The 19,361-nt window shown below is 47.0% G+C and overlaps 1 protein-coding gene across 6 annotated transcripts in view; it reads left to right on the top strand.

Annotated features, from left to right (window-relative positions):
• Positions 1-19,361, top strand: part of MAP3K13 (mitogen-activated protein kinase kinase kinase 13) — a 71,461-nt gene that overhangs the window by 44,613 nt on the left and 7,487 nt on the right. For all 6 annotated transcript variants that reach the window (XM_072933554.1, XM_072933549.1, XM_072933550.1 and 3 more), the window contains 10 exons: positions 1,378-1,952; positions 8,184-8,367; positions 8,538-8,729; positions 9,570-9,728; positions 12,528-12,686; positions 13,861-13,969; positions 14,548-14,657; positions 15,833-15,949; positions 16,420-16,557; positions 17,543-18,272. In XM_072933554.1, coding sequence (XP_072789655.1) covers positions 1,451-1,952; positions 8,184-8,367; positions 8,538-8,729; positions 9,570-9,728; positions 12,528-12,686; positions 13,861-13,969; positions 14,548-14,657; positions 15,833-15,949; positions 16,420-16,557; positions 17,543-18,272 — 2,400 coding nt within the window. In that variant the 5' untranslated portion in view covers positions 1,378-1,450. The remainder of the gene's footprint in view (positions 1-1,377; positions 1,953-8,183; positions 8,368-8,537; positions 8,730-9,569; positions 9,729-12,527; positions 12,687-13,860; positions 13,970-14,547; positions 14,658-15,832; positions 15,950-16,419; positions 16,558-17,542; positions 18,273-19,361) is intronic.

The raw sequence follows: 19,361 nt of genomic DNA, 5'->3' as shown, positions 1-19,361 counted from the left end.
CCCATATGGGCCTGATTCAGCTCCTCTACTGGTTTGGACTGTGCTGCAACCCCTGCCTCACTTGCCGGTTTGCTTTCTTTTAAAGAAGAAATTTTATAACCTAAACAAAGCTTTTATGCAGCCCCATGTGATCAGACAGGATCCAGGAAGATAATCCAGGTTCCTGGCTGTTCCTGTTTGCTGCTGGAGAGGGGCTGAAGCCCGGGGCGTTTCATCCTGTGGGCTGAAGGGCTTATCTCCCCTCTCTGCAGTGACCTCATCCTGAGGAGTTATGGCACTGAGCTGTTCCCTTCCCATTGGCTGTGCCCTACCTGGCCACCTCTTTCTCCCTTCCAATGGCTGTTTGCAGAGCCTGCAAATTTGCACCCACTATAACTGATCTTAATTTTTAACAAAGTACTTTCTGTTAAGGCCATTGTTTTTACCCCACTCTCAGCTTCTTATGGAATTTAAAAACTGGGCTTTGTTCCATAGTGCAGGCTGAATTCCTGTAATTACTTGTTGCCCAGTGTTAGAGGTTCTTGTTTGAGAAGGGACTATCTCAAAACTGTTTTTGCAGTGGGCAGCATTGGCAGTGTGACCCTCAGCCATCAACCTGGCTCGGTGAGAAGGTGGCACCACCGTGGGGTGTGGAAAAAAGACCTCTCAGCGGAGCATGGAACAGGAGATGGGTGCGCTTTCTAAAAGGGATCCCAGCTTTTGTTTAATGTGCACCCTCCCAGAAGCTTGTGCAGGGGAGGAGTGGAGAGCAGTGGTGGGAGATCAGCACGGAGGGTGTGCTGTTCTGTGAAACTCAAAGTTTTACTTGCTTATGAGGGTGGCATGGATGTGGATAGAGAATTGAATATATCTTGCCACAATGGACATGGAGGGTCAATCAAAGGTCCAGGATGGTAATAACTAGGTGGGGCTCTGAGGGAGCAGCCACAAAGCATCCCATGGTGGAATCAAGGTACCTGTATTACCGGGCATTGTTTCTCTAACACCTTGTCTTGAGGATTTGCAGAGGGATCCTGAGCTTTTGGGCTGTGCCAGACCCAGGAACAGTGGTGGGACTCAAACCACAGCTGAGCTGGGGCTCTGATAATGCTATGGGAACTCTGCAAAAAATCTTTTACGATTTTGACCTTTAGGCTGTTGTTTAAAATTGTTGTGTTTGTTTCCTGGGCAATTCCTGCAGTATGTTACTGAGAGTATTGCCTGAGTGGAGTTTCTGTTGGAACCATTTATTTGTTTCTTTTAGGGCAGTAATTATTTACCAAGTATCAGGGGCTGTCTGGAAAGTCTAGTTAATTATCAGCTCACCTCAGTGAAACTGCACGTAGTGAAAATACTTCAATAAAAAATTGAAAGTTGTTCTTTTTCCTCTTGTTTCAGGTACTGGGCCCGCATGTCACATGTGAGTTGCGTCCTACAAATGCTCTGAGCACCCCCTCGGGCCGTCTCCTTGATGCACACTCACGGCGTCATGGCCAGCACTCAGGAGCGCCTGAGCCTGTCTTCCTCTCCCAACTCCATCGGCAAAGCGTTCTGTGAGGACAAAGACTTGGGGAGGTTCCCCGAGGAGCACCCGGGTGCTGGGAACCAGCCGTCCCCTGAGCTGCTGGAGGACGTGCGGGAGCGGGGCTCGCTGCCGGCCGAGCTGCTGGAGGGCGTGAGCAGCCCGGGCACGGCGGCCGTGCTGACCAGCATCAGCGAGGACGCCCGCGACCACTTCGAGAACAGCGTGCTGCAGCTGCGGGAGCAGGACGAGCCCGAGCCGGGGCTCCCGCAGGGCACCCGCAGCCCCGGCGACGGCGACACCAACGGCGCCGCCGACGATGTGAAGGTCCAGTTCAACCGGACGGGCAGCGGCAGCGGCGGCTTCCTCGAGGGGCTCTTCGGGTGCCTGCGGCCCGTGTGGAACATCATAGGCAAGGCCTACTCCACGGACTACAAACTGCAGCAGCAAGGTGAGCGGGAACCACCTGCACTGCTTTGGGGCGAGGCAAGTAAGCCAGGGCTCTTCCCCAGCTCTCCACCTGGCTGGTTTTGTCTTGTCCAGCCCTGTCTCGGGTTTCCAGGGATAAATCCTGCGCTGTGGAGCCAACAGCCATCATGTGTGGCAAAGGCAGCTCATGAGGGAGTCAAAACCGACTGCCTGTTCATCCCCATGGTGTGGAGCATTGTGACAAGGCCTGAATCTGAACCGAGCCTGGGGATCAGAAGGAATTGTGTTGAAGTACTTGGTACAATCCCTGTGTAAATGAAAACACTGACATAGCTGACATAGGCACTTCCACTTCAGAACCTCGAGGTGAAGGCTGTCCCCAGTTGACCACCAAATAGCAGGAATATTGCTTCTCTTTTAAAAAGAGTTTTATGTATTTTTATTCAGGAGTAATTTTCCTCTTTAAAACATCATTTAGTACTTGTCTTTCCAGAAATATGTTCTTCAATATTTATACCTTTTCCATTCGAATGTGTAAGCGTAAATGTGTAAGTGTATGTGAGTATAAATACACATAAAATCTGTAGCTTGGGAATAAGTGATGTCCCAGTTGACTGCATATATATCTATATATCTATATATCTATATATATTTTAGGGGATACTGAAAACCAAAGAGCAGAGTATGCTTTGCTATTGGTGTCTGATTTCTCCCCTAGCACAGGGGGAGGGAGGTGGCAGATGGGAAAAGAACAAGCTGTCATTAGAATTAAGGAGCTGAAATGGTTGAGGCTTACAGAAAACGGGAACAGCCTGGCCACTGCAGTATCATGGGGCAAAGCCTCCTTTGAGCATCACTCAGTAGTAATCAAATGGCTTTTTGGCACTGACAAATTATAAGATATAAGGTCAGAAACCTGTCTGAGAGGTTCAAATCTAAACCCCAGAGGGATGGGGAACAGCTCCTAACATGAGGGAACAAGAGCTGTTAAATAACATGTTGGATGAATTTGCCTTGAAATCAACTTCCTAGAGTCAGTTGTTTCCAGTTCATAAGCGAACAAGAAATGCACCTCTACATTCCAGGTGCCTCCTGATCAGCAGCTCTCTGTACAAGGGTTTGCTTGCTCTGAAATTCTCTGGCACAGCTGGTTCTGTTTTGTTTGCATGTTGTAAATTCAGTGTGTCACATGTGGTCCAGACTATAAATAAAAACAGGGCAGAAAGTTCCCTGGGGAATTAAGGCTGCTGGGGTGACTGCACAAAGAGTGAACAGTTTTGGAAGGACTGTCTGGGTAGGGAGTCTCCCTTGGGAAGGAAAAGGAGGTTCTGAGCAGTTGGATGACATTCAGAGCAGGCATTGGGCAGTGTCTGTGTGACAGTGCTTTGGGTTGGATGCTCAGTGCTTGTAAGTGAAGCTAAAAATTTCTGAGGAAAGGCCACAGGTGCAGAGTGGCAGTGGCCACTCCCAGTGTCCCACACCTGTCCCCGCTGCTGTCTCTGAGCCATCCCATGCTGGTGTGTCCCTGTCACCCCGGAGAGGTGGCTTTGGGAGAGCTGCCTGTGAGACAGAGATCCCATTTCCCATAGAACCGGGCCAGCAGATGCACTGGAGGCCACAGAGCAATCTGTGCTCAGGTGACCCACAGGGGACGCTCGCTTTTGTGTGGAAGTCACCAAACTAAAAGATTGAAGCACTAACGAATGAAAAGGAGCAGCTGAAAGCAGTGCTGGGGCTGGAGGATGCACACAGAGCTCGTTCCTGTGCACAGGGTGTCTTGCTGTTCTCTATGTTTGGGAGCATGTTCAGAGCCACACATCCAGGGGCACTCTTCTGTTTGCTGCTGGCATCAGGCCCTTCTAAAAGGGCAGAATTGAACTGGCTACAGATGTGGTGAGGCTGAGGATTAATTTGGATCAGCTATATGTAGCCTGTGTGGTTGAGCTGTGTTTTCAGTGTCTTCACTGTTAGAAAGGGGAATGAAAAGAAGATATTTTTTTTAAATTACTTTTTCTTCTGGGGCTCAGTTGTCTTGTTTTGATGACATCTGTTACCCTGATGGCAATACTACACTTCTGTTACCCAAGGATAAACCTTTTCAAACTGCTTCTGTGCTGAAACGTGAGGATTTTTGTGAGAATATTCATGTTCTCTTTTCCAGATGATCTCATTCTTGCTTCTTGCCACCAGAAAATCATCTTTGTGTGCATTTCATCAGCTACATACAAGCCAGCAGTTCAGTGACTGATGTATGTGATTATTTTTATTTTTCTGTCTTTTAGCAAGAGCACAGAGGATGCATGGATTGTGTTTGTGCAAGTGCTGTGTGGCTGAGGAAATGTTTGGGGTTCTTTCAGCAGCAGGGAGAGGATTGTGGTGGCTTTTCATTTCCCTGGGAGCTGCTTTACAGCTTTGGGCTGCTGCCATGGATCTGTGCAGATGATTTTTTTTCCCCCTTCTTTATGAGACAACTACTTAAAGCCTTATCCAGGAGTAATCCTTTGTGTTGGGCTGAATCAACAACAGGGATAGGAGTCCAGTTTGGATCTGCAGCTGTGTGACCTTCCAGAACTTAAAGAGGGCTTATAAAAAAGAAGGGGAACGACTTTTTGGAAGTAGTGGAATGGAAGTGGAATGACTTGGGGAAGTAGTGATAGGGGGAAGGGGAATTGTTTTAAATTAATAGAAGAGAGATTAAGATTAGATTAGGAAGAAGTCCTTCCCTGTGAGGGTGATGAGGCCCTGGCACAGCTTCCCAGAGAAGCTGTGTCTGCCCCTGCATCCCTGGAAGTGTCCAAGGCCAGGCTGGATGGCCTGGAGCAACCTGGGATAGTGGAAGGTGTCCCTGCCTGTGGCAGGGGGTGGAAGGGAATGGGCTTTAAGATCTCTTCCAACCCAAACCATTTTATGTTGCCTGCAGGTGCTTTGTAGTAATTTTTGGTGCCCCCTGGTGTCCCTGCCCACCTGCTTTGGCTGTCCTGCAGGCCCATTCTTTGAGACATGGTGGTGGTGTTGTGGTTGCAAGTAGTAAAAGACAAATAGGTTTCATGTCCTTGAGCCCATATTGCATGTGAAGCTTTGGCTTGTGACTTGGTGAAAGAGGGAAAAGATAAGAACAGCTTTTACATGATTCTGCCTTATTTTCTTGTTGAAATTACTGCTTGAGTGTCCTTTCTGACATCAGAATGGTCAACAAGAGGGTGTGACTGTTCTTCCCTGCAGGACACAGGCTGGGCAGAGCGTTGGTCAGCTGGGAGCTGCCACAGGCTCTGTGCTGGTTGACCAGGTAATGCCAATCACTGCTTGGTGAGGAGTCAGTCATTCCTGTGGGGAATGTTTGCTTTTGTATTGTTCAGTGCCAGCTGGTTATCTGACATATAAGTACTTGGGGTTTGACCCATAAAATCCCTCCCTCCTATGTTTTTCCAGTTGTTTACCCTGATTTCTAAAGGCTGTTGGTGAATGCTTTCAGGGACACACACTCAATTCTTTAATTTGCATCTACCAGTTATTTACTTGGGATTGTGGGGACTCCAACACTTTAAAGCAAGACTTGTTTGTGTTTCTTAGAGACTCATTAGACTTCCCAACCATTTCCTTTGGATTAAGCAGCTGTCTCCAGCAGCTTTCACCTTCCCTTTCACGAGTTGTGTATTTACCATCATTGTGAGGGTTTTGGTGTCTACCTGGAGAGCAAGGTGCCTGTCAGAAGGTGCCTGTGTCGAGGGGGTCTGTGTAAACCAGAGATGCTTCTTGTCACCGTGCCAGTGCTGGAGAGCAGCCAGTGCTGGGAAAAGCTTCCTCCAAATAGATTGATTCAATGGCTCGGGCTGCTCCTGCATTTTTCCCCATGGGAAATAGATTCTCATCATCCTACTCAAATGGTTCTTAATCACCTCAGAAACACAAGTTCTTGCGCAATTCCTGTTGCTATTACACCTTAATTTATTTAGGGGACGTATCCCAGTGGTTTCTTAAGGCCCAGAAAAGTCTGACTACTGCTCTGTATGTTACCTATGGTTTGGCTCTTTGTTCTTCTTGATATTCCCCAAGATGTGGGATATTTCACTGTCATTATACTGAAATTCTTTCTTGAATTGTGCTCCTGACAATCAGGATTCAAATGGGATATGGGAGAGCATCTGTGTTCTGAAATAAACACGAGATGACTTTGCAGAAAGAACCACATGAACTTTTGCTTACTTTGTTTACAGCCTCTCTCAGCCTTTGCCATTGCAGAGGGAATATTAGGGGAAGGTAATATTACCTGATAGGGAATACTGAGAGCAAACTAGGGTTCCAAGGTGGTGCAGTTACCCGTTAGTGCTCACAAACTGTAAATGCTTCATGGCAATGAATGTCAGTTTTGTGTATAGGAAGGACAGATTTCCCACAGTTAAGGATGGAAAGAGTCTTTGGACACTGGGGAATGGCTTCCCACTGCCAGCAAGCAGGGATAGATGGGATACCTGGGAGAAATTCTTCCCTGTGAGGGTGGTGAGGCCTTGGCACAGGGTGCCCAGAGCAGCTGTGGCTGCCTCTGGATCCCTGAGAGTGTCCGAGGCCAGGTTGGACAGGACTTGGAGCAACCTGGGATAGTGGAATGTGTCCCTGCCCATGGCAGGGGGTGGGACTGGATGGAGTTTTAGATCACTTCCCCCCCAGTCCATTCCATGATTCTATGAAAGAAACAGCTATTTCAGTACAACAGAATAGTTTTGATGTTGCCCATATAAAAATACTGTTCAACATGCACAAGAATCACCACTATTTGCCACCTTCTCTCTGAAGTGATGCATGTGCGATTAAATAGAAATACAGATCTTCTTGATTTAATTATGAATGAATGAATTTTATTAATTATCTAATTATTTTCTTTATTTAAAATCTTTTAGTGTTTAAATGTCCAAAGATTTAAATGCCAGTTTATGTTCAGAGCTGCGAGCGGATCCATGAGTATGGAAAATAGCCTTATGTCTGGGAAGGAACATGTGCTGGGGGTTGAACTTTGCCCTGCCAAGGGGGAGGGAATTTCTGCTGTGGGTGAGCAATGTTTTTGTTTTTAGTTCAGTGAGCAGGAGGAGTGCTGGGGTCTGGCTCTGAGGGAGAGCTGCTTTTCCATGGCCGTGCCTGGGGAGCGCTCGCTCAAAAGGAGACAGCAGCCTCTGCCTGCCTGTGGCAGGAATGATCCCGGGGAAAGCCTTGAACTGGGATGAGCCACAGACAGTTAAGATATACAAGCTCTCCTTCCGTGATAACAGTATCTAGAATGGACACTTTGGCATAGTCCCAGCTGCAGCCCTGGGAACATCCCAAAGGCTAGGAGTCTGGAGGAGACAAGGACACACCTTTGTACTCATCTGAAACAGAGATCTGTACAGGTGTGACTTCCTTTTATTTCAGAAATCAGTGGTTACTTGTTTGGTTTTCTGCTAAATAATTTATTCTCCAAATGTAGATCTTTATTGAATTACAGTAAATAAACAGCTGCCTGCCTTTTATCCTGATGTTTATGAGATTTAAGGTAATTTCAAGGTGACTGACAGGGAACAGGGCTTTCTGTTCTGATGGGTGCAGCTCTCTTGAAGTTTATACAGTGTCACTGGACCTCTCCAACATTATCCCTACAAACGTGTGTGGGTACTGAAGAAGAGGAATTGCTTAAGGTTGCCTGTTTGACATTGATATACACGATGTTGATGTGGGAAGGACCTATTTCTGTGCCTGCTGCTGGTGGTTGATGTGCTTTTTGTTGGCTATCTTGGTGGTTGCTGCTCTGTGTTTTACAGCCTGTGACCTCTGACTTTTATTTCAGTGAGTGAAAAGACCCTCAATATTTTTATATCACTTGTGAATGTTAAATGTTTTTTCTGATCTCTGCTTTTTAATGGAGTCACTCACTTTGGTCAGTGTTGGGGTAGAGGATCTCCTTCCAAAAGTGCCATTCCAGGCTGCCTGGTATGGCAAATTGCTGCCTGCCAAGCTGGAGTGTCTCACACAAGTGGTTAACAGGGTGATAAAAAAACAGCCACAAGGATGGGAATGAGCAGGCTGGAGGTGGCTGGGACAGCTGAAAGGGTTGTTGGGGCTGAGCACTTGTGGGGTGTGCCTCAGCTGTGCCAGAAGATGTCACCTACTCCCTCCAGAAGAGCCCAGCCTGTGGTGCAGCAGGGGACAAGTGCTGCCCTGGTGAACTCTGACAGTTTTCAGGGCCTTGACCTTTTCTGTTATCCTGTTTTTTCCCTGTGCCCAGACACGTGGGAGGTGCCGTTCGAGGAGATCTCGGAGCTGCAGTGGCTGGGCAGCGGGGCACAGGGCGCTGTCTTCCTGGGCAAGTTCCGGGCGGAGGAGGTGGCCATCAAGAAAGTGAGGGATCAGAACGAGACAGACATCAAGCATCTGCGGAAGCTCAAGCATCCCAACATTATCGCCTTCAAGTAGGTTGTGACTCTTGTCAGGAGCTTTGTCCAGGCAAGAGCCGTTCGCTCAAGTTCTCTAGGAGGGTTTTTACAATCCAGGAGCTAAACTGTGTCTGGGACAAAGTGGTGGCCACCCTTGCTGTCCAGTTGTCTGTCTGCTGCTCCTCACTGTGTGTTCTCTTTGACAGGGGAGTTTGCACCCAGGCCCCGTGCTACTGCATCATCATGGAATACTGTGCCCACGGGCAGCTCTACGAGGTCCTGCGGGCCGGCAGGAAGGTCACCCCACGCCTGCTGGTGGACTGGTCCACGGGGATTGCCAGTGGCATGAACTACCTGCACCTCCACAAAATCATCCATCGAGACCTCAAGTCACCAAAGTGAGTCTCAGCTGCTTAAACATCCCTTAGTTTGGGTTCCTCAAGGCCACCAAAGTTAAACATCCCCCAGTTGTGGTTCTTCAGGTCATTAAAGTGAGTCTCAGATGCTTAAACATCCTCAGTTTGGGCTATTTTTTCCTTTTCTTGAGAAATAGTTTAAAGTTTGATCAAATGGTTCTACTGTTTTTTCCCCCATCTTGACTCAAAACTGATGAGAGTGAAACTATTGCAACTTGTTGGCACTTAACAGTAGTGGAAATTTTACTGGTATCTTCCATGATAAATAGCTGTCAGGAAATATTTAATGATCTGACGATATCTGGGCTTTATGGAAAGTGGGATATTCTGTTGCCTTCTGCCTTTTTATTTTTCCTTTTTATTTTCATGTTATTTCCCTGGTTTTCTGGAATGAGTCTTACTCATTTCTCTGTTGGTTTCTGAATAAAATGTTCTGGCTTCTTTATATTCTTATTCCCTAGATGTTTATTACTTCTTTAGTCTGTGATAGTGCATTAAGATAATGCTTTTAGATGATTTACAGCACAGTTTAAGGTACAGCTTTGCCTCTGGATCCTCAGTTACTTGTTAATTTGCAGTTTTATTGATATTGATTTTTGACTTGTACCATTAAGAAATGCATTTAAGGCACAAAACACAACCACCCAAAAGAGAGCTTTTATTGGGGAAAATACAAAATCTTTCTTTTGTACTGCACTTGTGAGCAGCGTGGCCTCATTGACAGGTTGTATTGATTAATAAGGGATTTACTTCAGTTGTCTGTCTGTTGTGGTGCAAGAAAAATTACAAAATAGTGACAACTCCTTTTTTTTCCTTCTCCAGTGTTTTGGTTACACACACAGATGCAGTAAAGATTTCAGACTTTGGTACATCTAAAGAGCTCAGCGATAAAAGTACCAAAATGTCCTTTGCGGGAACAGTGGCGTGGATGGCCCCGGAGGTGATACGGAATGAGCCCGTCTCTGAGAAGGTGGACATCTGGTGAGTGCTGTTCATGGTCAAGTACCTTCACCTTCTGTTCTGTCCCTTGGTTTCCCAGCACTTCCCATGTCCTTTCCTCATCCTGTGCCTGAGCATGGTTTGCTCTGTGGCAGGCTGTTCCTTTCTCCTTCTGCCTGGTGCCCTGAGCTTTGGTGGGCTCTGATGGAAAGGGAAGTGACACAGGTGTCCTGGCTGAGTGATGACCTGCAGGCTCCAGCTTAGGCTCAGTGCAGTCTGTGTCTAGCAGGAAGCAAATGCAGAAATTCTTCCCTGTGTTGTTAGCCAGCCCAGAACTTTCTCCCAGTGCTGTGCTCAGGGCCCCCTCAGCAGCCTCCACAGCCAGGGTGGTTTTTCATTCTCTTCTGGCCCTCTTCAGGGCCACACTGGAGCTGTGGGGAGGCCCCTGCTCTCCTCACCCCCTGTGCTTCCTGCACACCAGGCTGGATGTTGTATGAGCAACTACAGGATTACAGTCCAGTGAATCCAATCCTGGATCCAAGAGGGATGAAACCAGGATAGGTTGTAAGAGTTTTGGAACCTGTTTCCATCGATGTGGACCATGGTCTGTCCAAAAGAACACTAGGAATTCTTCAGTCTCTGTGCTATTAAAAATGCTTGAGAGGGCTCGGCCTTGGAGTTCCTTTGGGAAGCCTCTCCATAGGTTTCAGAGCCCTCAAGGGAACTGCAGCTCTGTTTCTGCCTCATTATTTCTGCATATTAAATGTCAGCAGCCAGGACAAATGCCCTTCTCCCTGCTTTACAGCCAGGAGGGATTTTGCATCCTGTGGTTTTTCAGCTTCAGATGCTGTCCCTTCCCTGGCAGGGCAGGGAGCTGCTGGACAAAGCTGTGGGTGGTCCAGGGTGCAGTGGAATCAGGAGCTGCTGCTGGAGTTCTAGCTTGGCCTGGGCTTGACCTGAAGGGCAAGATTTCCTGCAGAGAAGGTGATGTTGCCTGTGGCGTGCAGCTGCTTTTGTGCCCACAGTGTCCTGTGTGTTTATTTTGGATGTCCAGGTCACAGCACAGCAGGCTCCTCTGGCAGAAACACTTGGGTTGTTCTGCAAAGAAAATACACCCAGCATTTGCCTGCTGAACCCCTCCCTGTGAATCACGGGATTGTGAGGACAAGCGGTGCTTGGTTTCCACGCTCAGCTTTCTGTCCTTTAGAGTGGTTTATGTTCAGGAATATTTCACAGAACATCCTGTCCAGTAAAACCTTTGCTCCTTCCCTCAGTGACATGGAGATGTTGCTCTTTGGTGCCAGTTCACCTGGAGTTCGCAAAAGTGGTGATTGCTCAGACTCTCCCTTGCCATTCATTCCTCCCTCAAGATGAATAAAAATGATGTTCATGAATGCTGCCAACAAATGAGAACAGTTCCTGAGCTGCTTACATGTCTGCTCTCTCTCATCTCTAACAGCATGCAGAAAAATAAATCTATAATCTTATCAGGAGTCTTGGAAATCCTTTGTGAGTTCTTAGTCATAACAAATATGAAACCAGATGAACTTTCCCTGGTAGTTTGTCCAACCTCCTGGATTCCTGCTTTCCTGCAGCCCGGAAAAAAGGATTTTGAGGCGAGAAATATTCAAATTCTGCTTGTTTGTTGTTTTTTTTAATACATGATTTGAAGCCAATGGACTTTGAAAGTGCAGTGTTTTTCACATGAAGTTGTTTCCTGACTGATGATTGTTCAGACCTGGTAGTTTGTCCCTTAGAAGTTCTTCTGTACTTAATAAAAGCACTGGATAGTGGAACAAGCCAGAAACACCTTTCTCACCTTCCACCTGGCTATAGTCTCCAGCTTGGCAGGGTTGGTGTCCCACAGAGGAACGGGACATAGAGTGAGGTGGCACGTCTGGCTTGAAATTGGGATGGTTGTGCCTCACCTGTATCACAGCCCACTTGTTGATGTGCAGTAACAATGGTGGTGGTTCTCAGCAGTTTACCTCTGTATTGACTGGTTTGGTGTTTCTTTGGTGTTTCATCAGGTGATGAGTGTATACAAAACAGATGTTTGTTGTTGAAAACGAAGGTTTTGGTTCTTTCTGGTAACCTTACTCACGAAGAGAAGCAAAGTGAATTTTCTTACCTACATCTTTCAGTTCTTGTAGGAGGTTCTTTCCCTGACTGAGTTCTCTTAATTTTTTTTTGCTTTATCCTTCCGTTCTTCAGAACAAAAGGAGTATCAGATGAGAACTCATGTGCTATTGGTACTGACAGTTATGCAAGTGGCATTTGTTTCCTAATTTTTGTGTTGCAGTAGTTTTAGTGCTCAGTCTCAAACCTTGAAACTCTTACCTGGAACTACAGGTTAACAGCAGAGGGAGCCTTTGGTTAGGGAAAAGAAGAGAAAACCAGTTAAATAAAATGTAAAAAAACCCCACAAAACCTTAGTTGTGCTGTCTCTGTAAGACACTTGTCAGTCTGTGCAGTAGTCAATCATCTGTTCTTACCAGCAAGAACATTCCAAAGTCTACCCGAGAGTAGACTTTGGAGTCTTTTTAATTTAACAGGAGCAAGACAGTCGGTACAGAAAATGTGCTTTCAGGATCTTTAAAATCTCACAAAGAAGCAAGATAGGGTGGGTAGAAACCGGTGTGGTTTGGTGCTCAACCCTGTGCTGGAGGAAACGAGTTACCTGGTGTACTAAAACTCACTGTTGCACCTACTTGCAGTTTTGGACCAGAGATCCCTATTTCCCTGTTTTGCCCAAAAACCTGGTTTTTTTTTCAAGCTCCAGATGTTTCTGTTAACAGCTTCTGTGTGAACTCTTTTTATCCTGGTTTATTTCTTCATCAGGTCATTTGGGGTGGTTTTGTGGGAGCTGCTCACGGGAGAGATTCCCTACAAGGACGTGGACTCTTCGGCCATCATTTGGGGAGTGGGCAGTAACAGCCTCCACCTTCCTGTCCCTTCCACCTGCCCAGATGGCTTCAAAATCCTCATGAAGCAAACCTGGTAAGAACCTGAACCCACAGAGCACAGACCTAGGGCTGGCTCCCAGCAAAATCTGTGAAAGTCAGGGTGGGAGTAGGGAGCCCAGAGCAGAGGGCTCTGAGATACTCTCAGACTTGTCCTGAGAGCAATAAGTTTTAACATTTTGGATTCTGCTTCCTTGTGGCAGCAGGCCTGGATGCCAGGACATTTTCAGGAGCTTTCACAGACAGTGTTGCTTTGCTGTAGCAAAGCAGAGGATAAAAAGTGGCTCTGTGGAAGACAAAAGGAGCTGGAAGGAAAGTAGGGGTAAAATTCCTTGAGGCTACATCCAGAATGAAGGGAACTGATTTTTTCATTTGGAAAACGCCTTGTTTTCCAAAAAGGGGAAAGCCAGAGCAACGGGCTTTTGGACTGGACAAAGAGAAATACAAGCTTTCTGTCTGGAACACAGATTTTCCAGCTTCAGATATGGAAAATGCTTTCAGTTTCTTCCTTGTACCAGATTAGAGTTGAAATTCTTTTTCTTGGGTTTCACATTGATGCTTTGTCTTTGTAATTACATCTTGACACAGTGTAAAGGGTCTTCCAGCATTTTCCCACCCCATGGGTTTTACTAGCCATCCTCCTCGTGGCACAAAGGGGACAACAGGCCAGAGCAAGTGTGGATCTCTCCCAGTGGCTGTTTTCCCTGAGCTGCAGCAGTTGGGCTGTGGCAGCTTGAGCAGCTCGGTAAAACACAGTACCTACAAACACTTGTATCCCCACCTAGTGGAAGGAGGTGGTTGGTAGGGGAGAGGAGGCTCAAGAAGCTGCTCTTGCCCTGTGCAAGGTGGATTTGGTCCTGAAACTCAAATGCTGGTGCTTCTTCTCAAAAATCCAAATGTTTTTATACTTTTCTGTGATCTTTCACTCTGTAGTCTCATTTTCTGGTCTTAAACATTTTGCACTTTTGTTTTTTCATAATGGGTCATCGCAAACCACTTCTAGCACAATTAAATTGTATTCAGCAAAAGAGAAAACCAGAAAAGCTCCTTTGTTCTAACCTGTCAGCTGCTTGGTTCAGAGAATAGGATCTAGTGAGACCCTTTGAGAAGGGCAGGAGAGGCTGGCAGTGCCCATCCCTCACCCAGAAGGGCAGGAGAGGCTGGCAGTGCCCATCCCTCACCTCACCCTTGCTGTTTCTGTTTTGTTTCAGGCAGAGCAAGCCCCGGAACCGTCCGTCCTTCCGGCAGACACTGATGCACCTGGATATCGCCTCTGCTGATGTGCTGGCTACTCCTCAGGAAACCTACTTCAAATCCCAGGTAACTGGGGAAAGGCTGTAGCCTCTGATTACTGGAATTAGCTCCGAGGATCTGATTTTGGAAGGTGGACTGAGTAGAGAAAGTCTGGATCCATGATTTCAGTTTGATTCTTGGGGAGGAGCAACCTGATGGGTGTTTGAAAATATTTTACCCAAACTTTCCCAAACTGAGACTTCTGCAGGAACCAGGGCTTCAAGGAGAAGATAGAGTATTACTCTACAGAGGTATCATCATGGGGCTTTCAAAATCATGAGCCTTTCTACTTACTTTCACTGCCAAAAGTAAAGAAAATGTTCTCTTAGGATAAAAAGAACTCTAGGAATTAAAAAAATATTTCTTAGAAAATGGAGATATGTTGTAAATTCTCTGAAGCACAAAATTGTAAATACCATTTGAAAATGCTGGCACTAAATGTGCTGCAGTGTTGTTACCCAAAATAATTCAGCTAACAAAAATACATTCTCAACCCAAAGCTGTAATTTTCTGCAGACACAAACAACATCGCCCAAGAGTTTTTCTGTGGTTCACCTACAGATCCCAAGTCTTTGTAAATAGCTAAAAGTAAATTGCTTTCCTAGGCTGAATGGAGAGAAGAAGTGAAGAAACATTTTGAGAAAATTAAAAGTGAAGGAACTTGTATCCACCGGCTGGATGAAGAATTGATTCGCCGTCGGAGAGAAGAGCTGAGGTCTGTTCACATTCTTTTGTGTTTACTGTTTGCTTTTCCCATCTAGCCTTCCCTTCCCAGCTAAATGAGCCCTCAGCTAGTCCTCACAGGGCCTTCTGCTCCAGCCCCTGACTCTTTTTATTCTGCTCTTGTATTGAGGTTCCCAAAACAGGACCCAGTATTCCTGGTGGTAAAAATTTGGGCAGCCTAAATTCCTTGTGAACACAGAAACCAAAATTCCCATGGGCATGGCCTAGGCCATGAGCACTGCTCAGCTGATGGAAACTGGAGAGAGGCAGTGGGAGCTGTCACTGTTCTTGGGCAGTCTCAACAGTTTGCTCCAGAGAAGGTGGCAAAGGCTTGTGTGTTCCCCAATGAATATTTCTACCTGAGAATTGGTGTTTGTGATAACAGCACTGAAGCAGAGACATCCATCTCAGTGGGAAATCCATCCTGAGGTTGGCTGTGAGCTTTCTCTGCTGTGGGTTAGTTTTTCTTTCTTTGGGTTAGTTATTACAGAGAAGTGAACATACTTCATATAAACAGCCCACTGAGATGCTTTTTGATTATACCAACTTCAAAATGAAAGCAGAAGGTTTATTTAAAGAAGGGAAAATATTTCCTTCTGTGATACAAATTTGCAAATACAGCAGACAGAGAAACATAAAACTTGTAAGAAGCAGTTCTGCGTCAAACCTGAGGAGCCAAAGGGGCTCTTGGCCAGGCAGTTTGATGCAATGGTTGTTCAGTGTTCCCTGTCCCCAGGGAGCTTTGGGTGGCCACATATTGCAGCTGTACTGGAGCTGTGGGGACACCCTGCTGTTAATGAAGCACAGACACATGACTTCTTTCCTGGTTTGTAGAGGCTGGTTTAGCCCCTTCTGTATGCAAAAAGGCTGATCAGGGCTTGGCCAAAGGGCTTCTAGGTGTGTGTGAGGCATTTGCAGCTCTTCTGGGGAGAAATGTTGCCACACTTTCACAGCTGTTAAACACTTTCTAAACCATATCATGATTTATTGCTGTATCAGGCTCTTAATCAGTCATCATTCACTGTTAGCTCTATCTGGGATTCAGTGCAGTACAGCTGGAAAATTTGACTTTTAAAAGGCTTTTTCCTAAAGCACCTGTACTTTTCCTCATTCTCTTCTCTTAGTCCATGGAAGTCAGGCTGGAATAAAGCCTTTTCTGCCTTTCAGACATGCATTAGATATCCGTGAGCACTACGAGAAGAAGCTGGAGCGAGCCAACAACCTGTACATGGAGCTCAGTGCTATCATGCTGCAGCTGGAGGTGCGGGAGAAGGAGCTCATCAAGTACGTGTCTGGGGATGGTGAGGTGCACGTGGCAGTCTGCACACAGCAGAGCACAAACAGCACTTCATTTCTAAACTGGGGAGTGGCACATGTGGATTTAGTGTCCCCTGACAAACCACAAAAGTTAGGGAGTTGCTGGTGACCAGGGAGAGGTCCCTTTGGAGTGAATTCCTGCAGACCACTGTTAGTGGTTACTGACTTGCAGAAAGTCACCTTCCCATTTGGTGCTGGCATCCTTTGGCCCATGCATGAAGGGAACGGCAGTGCTGCTCCTGGACTGTGGGCCAGGGCCTTGTGCCTGCTGCATGGTGCCTGCAGAAGGAATTTAGAAGTGTCTTGTCCTTTCCCAGCAGAGCAGTTGGGCATGCACCATGTTCCCTGCAGAGCCAGTTCCTGTCCAGCGGGAGCAGCAGGTGGAGAGAGGGACAACTGATGTGATTTTCTTTTTTTTTATTTCCCTGATGTTTCAGGAGAGAACAAGCAGTGGAAAAGAAATACCCTGGGACTTACAAACGCCACCCAGTCAGACCAATCATCCACCCCAATACAGTGGAGAAGTTGATGAAGAGGAAAGGAGTCTCCCATAAACCAGGCAGCCAGACCAAACGGTGAGAACAACAGAACAACCCAGTCCTGTGCCACAGCCAGTAGAAAATCCCCACTGGGCAGTTCCTTCCCTTGGAGTCTGATGAAATGCAGGGTGGGACAAAGGGGTTTCACACTTGAGACTTGTCTGATCCTCAGAACCATAATTGTTTAATTACCTTAAGGTGAAAGGGATGAATCCTGCCATCCCTGCCACCTGGGCAGCTCTCTGGAACCGCGGAGTCACAGGATGTGTTGTTGAATGAATGAATTGTTGGTCCATGTGATTTTTGAGCAAAAGGTGGTGCTTGGACAGGAGGTATTTCTTGAGTTTTCTCAAATTCCTAACTGTCCAGGATCATCCTTGACTTGGATGGGAATAAGCAGGGCAAGGGATTGTGGAAATCAGGCAGGCCTTAGGAAGGATGGATTCATTGTTGAGGAATTAATTTGGGATTTGAGATTTGGGAATTCATGCTGTCCTTTCAGTTATTTCTCTTCTGCATGACTTTTAGATAGGGAGATTTTTTTTTTTCCTAGAAGAGTTGTCTTAGTCTTTATTTTTTTAGGGATTTCCAGGAGTTAGTCCTGATTACAAGTGAATAATCGCTTCTGAATTAATATCCCCACATGGCTCTTAGATAAGCAGCCTGATCACCACCATGGCACATGCACAGAGTCAGAGCAATGCTCTACCCCAAGGTCCTTGAGAGGGAGCTATTTTGGGAGAGAACATCAAAATAAGAGCGGAAAAGGAAAGTGTGTGACAGCTATTGAAAAAAACTGCAAGACAGGAGTGTAGAGCAGGATGGGCTGAATGGAAAGGACATTAAGTGGAGAGAATCACAGGGATCAAAATGCAGGAGTCAAGCAGCTGAAGGGGAAAGCAGCCTGTAGATTTTAGGAAGCAGAGAGTGCTTTTGGCTCTAGCTGCCTCTTCATCCTGGCTCTGGGCCAGTGTCACTTCTTTTTTTGTGGCTTGACATATAACTTCTCCTTGTCTCCCAGGCCAGATTTACTGAAGTCAGAGGGCATACCCAGCACAGAAGCAGCATCCAATGGCTCCCCAGTCTCAGGAAGTCCTAAGATGTCAACCCTGAGTGGCAAAAGCCGGTACCGCAGCAAGCCCCGGCACCGCCGGGGGAACAGCAAAGGCAGCTACAATGAATTTGCAGGGATCTTGAAAAACCAGCCAGCGCAAGAGGATGGCCTCCAGCCCGGCCCTCCCCAGCCTCCCCACGCGCCCGGAGTGCCGCAGCAGCCGGGCCACAGTCCCCACGGGCAGCACTCGCGGCTGCACGCCCACGGGCAGGACATCGCCACCTGCGCCAACAACCTGCGGTACTTCGGCCCCGCGGCCGCGCTGCGCAGCCCCCTCAGCAACCACGCCCAGCGCCGCGTCTCCGGCTCCAGCCCCGACCTCATCTCCACCGCCATGGAGGCCGACTGCCGCCGCGGCCTGGACAGCAAGGACAGCATGGCCGAGCGCTGGGAGTGCTGCCAGGCGGATCCCTACGACCCCTGCCTGCAGTGCAGGGATGAGGACAGTGGCCAGGCGCAGATGGTGTCTGTGGAACCGGGGGGAAGCCGCCCCCAGTCCCCCGCATCCGCGTCCCTCTACGAGAGCGCGCAGTTCATGGAGAAGCTGGAGGAGCAGGGCACAGCAGTGTCCTCCCTGGGCACTCCCCAGCACTTGGCTTCCTCAGGGCTGCCCTGCAAAGCAAGATCCCTCCCGAAGGTGAGGAAGGAGCACCAGGGTTTGAAGATGGGGTTTTGGTAGGGTCTGGTTCTGTTATGTGCAGTTTCACCAATTGGTTTGAGTTGCAGCTTGTTCTACTGAATTTTTGATGTTGAAACAGTCTCAAAATGCTTTCAATCCTTTCTCCAAAGGAAGGGATAAATGCATTCTTTAAATTGTTATGTAATATCATGTGAGAGTTTCTTTGAGAATCTGTGGTGCTGCTGTGTCTCAGGGCAAAGATTCAACATTTGCCATGGTCTTGAGGACATCCTTTTTGCTTCATCTGCCAGAAATTGTCCCCCTACACTGAAAGTCATATCTCTCCTGTATTTTTTGAAGATTTTGCAAAAGTAAAAAAGAGATTATGACACAGTTGTGCAGAAGCAGCTCTTTGTTCCTTCTGCTTCCATCCAGGTGGTGAGAGAAATAAGAACCAGTCTGAGTTCAAAGAGCGGGATAACTGAGCCTGGCTACAAAAGTCAAGGAAATAGCGTAATTACCAGAATAAGAGTGTGGTTTGGCCCCAGCAGGACAGAACTAGGACCTTGTAAGACAAGGGGATGGGATGAGATAAAGCTTAATGAGGGGCTGACAGGTTGGATGGGATAGAAGGAGGCTGTAAAAAAACAACAATGTTGGGGTAAATTTGGGTGGGAGAATGAGAATAAAAGGCTCTGTGCTCACTGAGGTATGAAACAAATCCAAAGTTCTCCTAGTTGACAAAACCTATTGGCAAAGGCTGTGTCATCCTCCATCCTGCTCTATTGATGGCTGTAGTGGAAGATGGTAAAGCCAAGAGGCCAAATCAGCTCCATAATTTATGTGGGTTTCCATGTGATACTCATTACTTGATTTGCTTTAGTGAGAATCTGGAACGTTCTGTACTCCATACCTGCTAAAATACTCCAGTGTATTTCCCAGTCAGTCACTCCATATTTGAGAATAGCAGCCTTGAGGCTGTCTGAAACAACCTCCTGCTTGGCAATGTCTGAGTCAGTGTTCCTGACACACAGGCTGTTTTCTGGTCTAGATTGCTGCAGTCTGTAGATTTTTGCACTGTTTTGCAGTGCCTTAGTCCTGAAGGAC

The sequence above is a fragment of the Taeniopygia guttata genome, chromosome 9, assembly GCF_048771995.1.
Source record: "Taeniopygia guttata chromosome 9, bTaeGut7.mat, whole genome shotgun sequence".
Lineage (NCBI taxonomy): Eukaryota > Metazoa > Chordata > Aves > Passeriformes > Estrildidae > Taeniopygia > Taeniopygia guttata.
The sequence above is the reverse complement of the archived record's forward strand: the minus strand, read 5'-3'. Positions and strand labels throughout refer to the sequence as shown.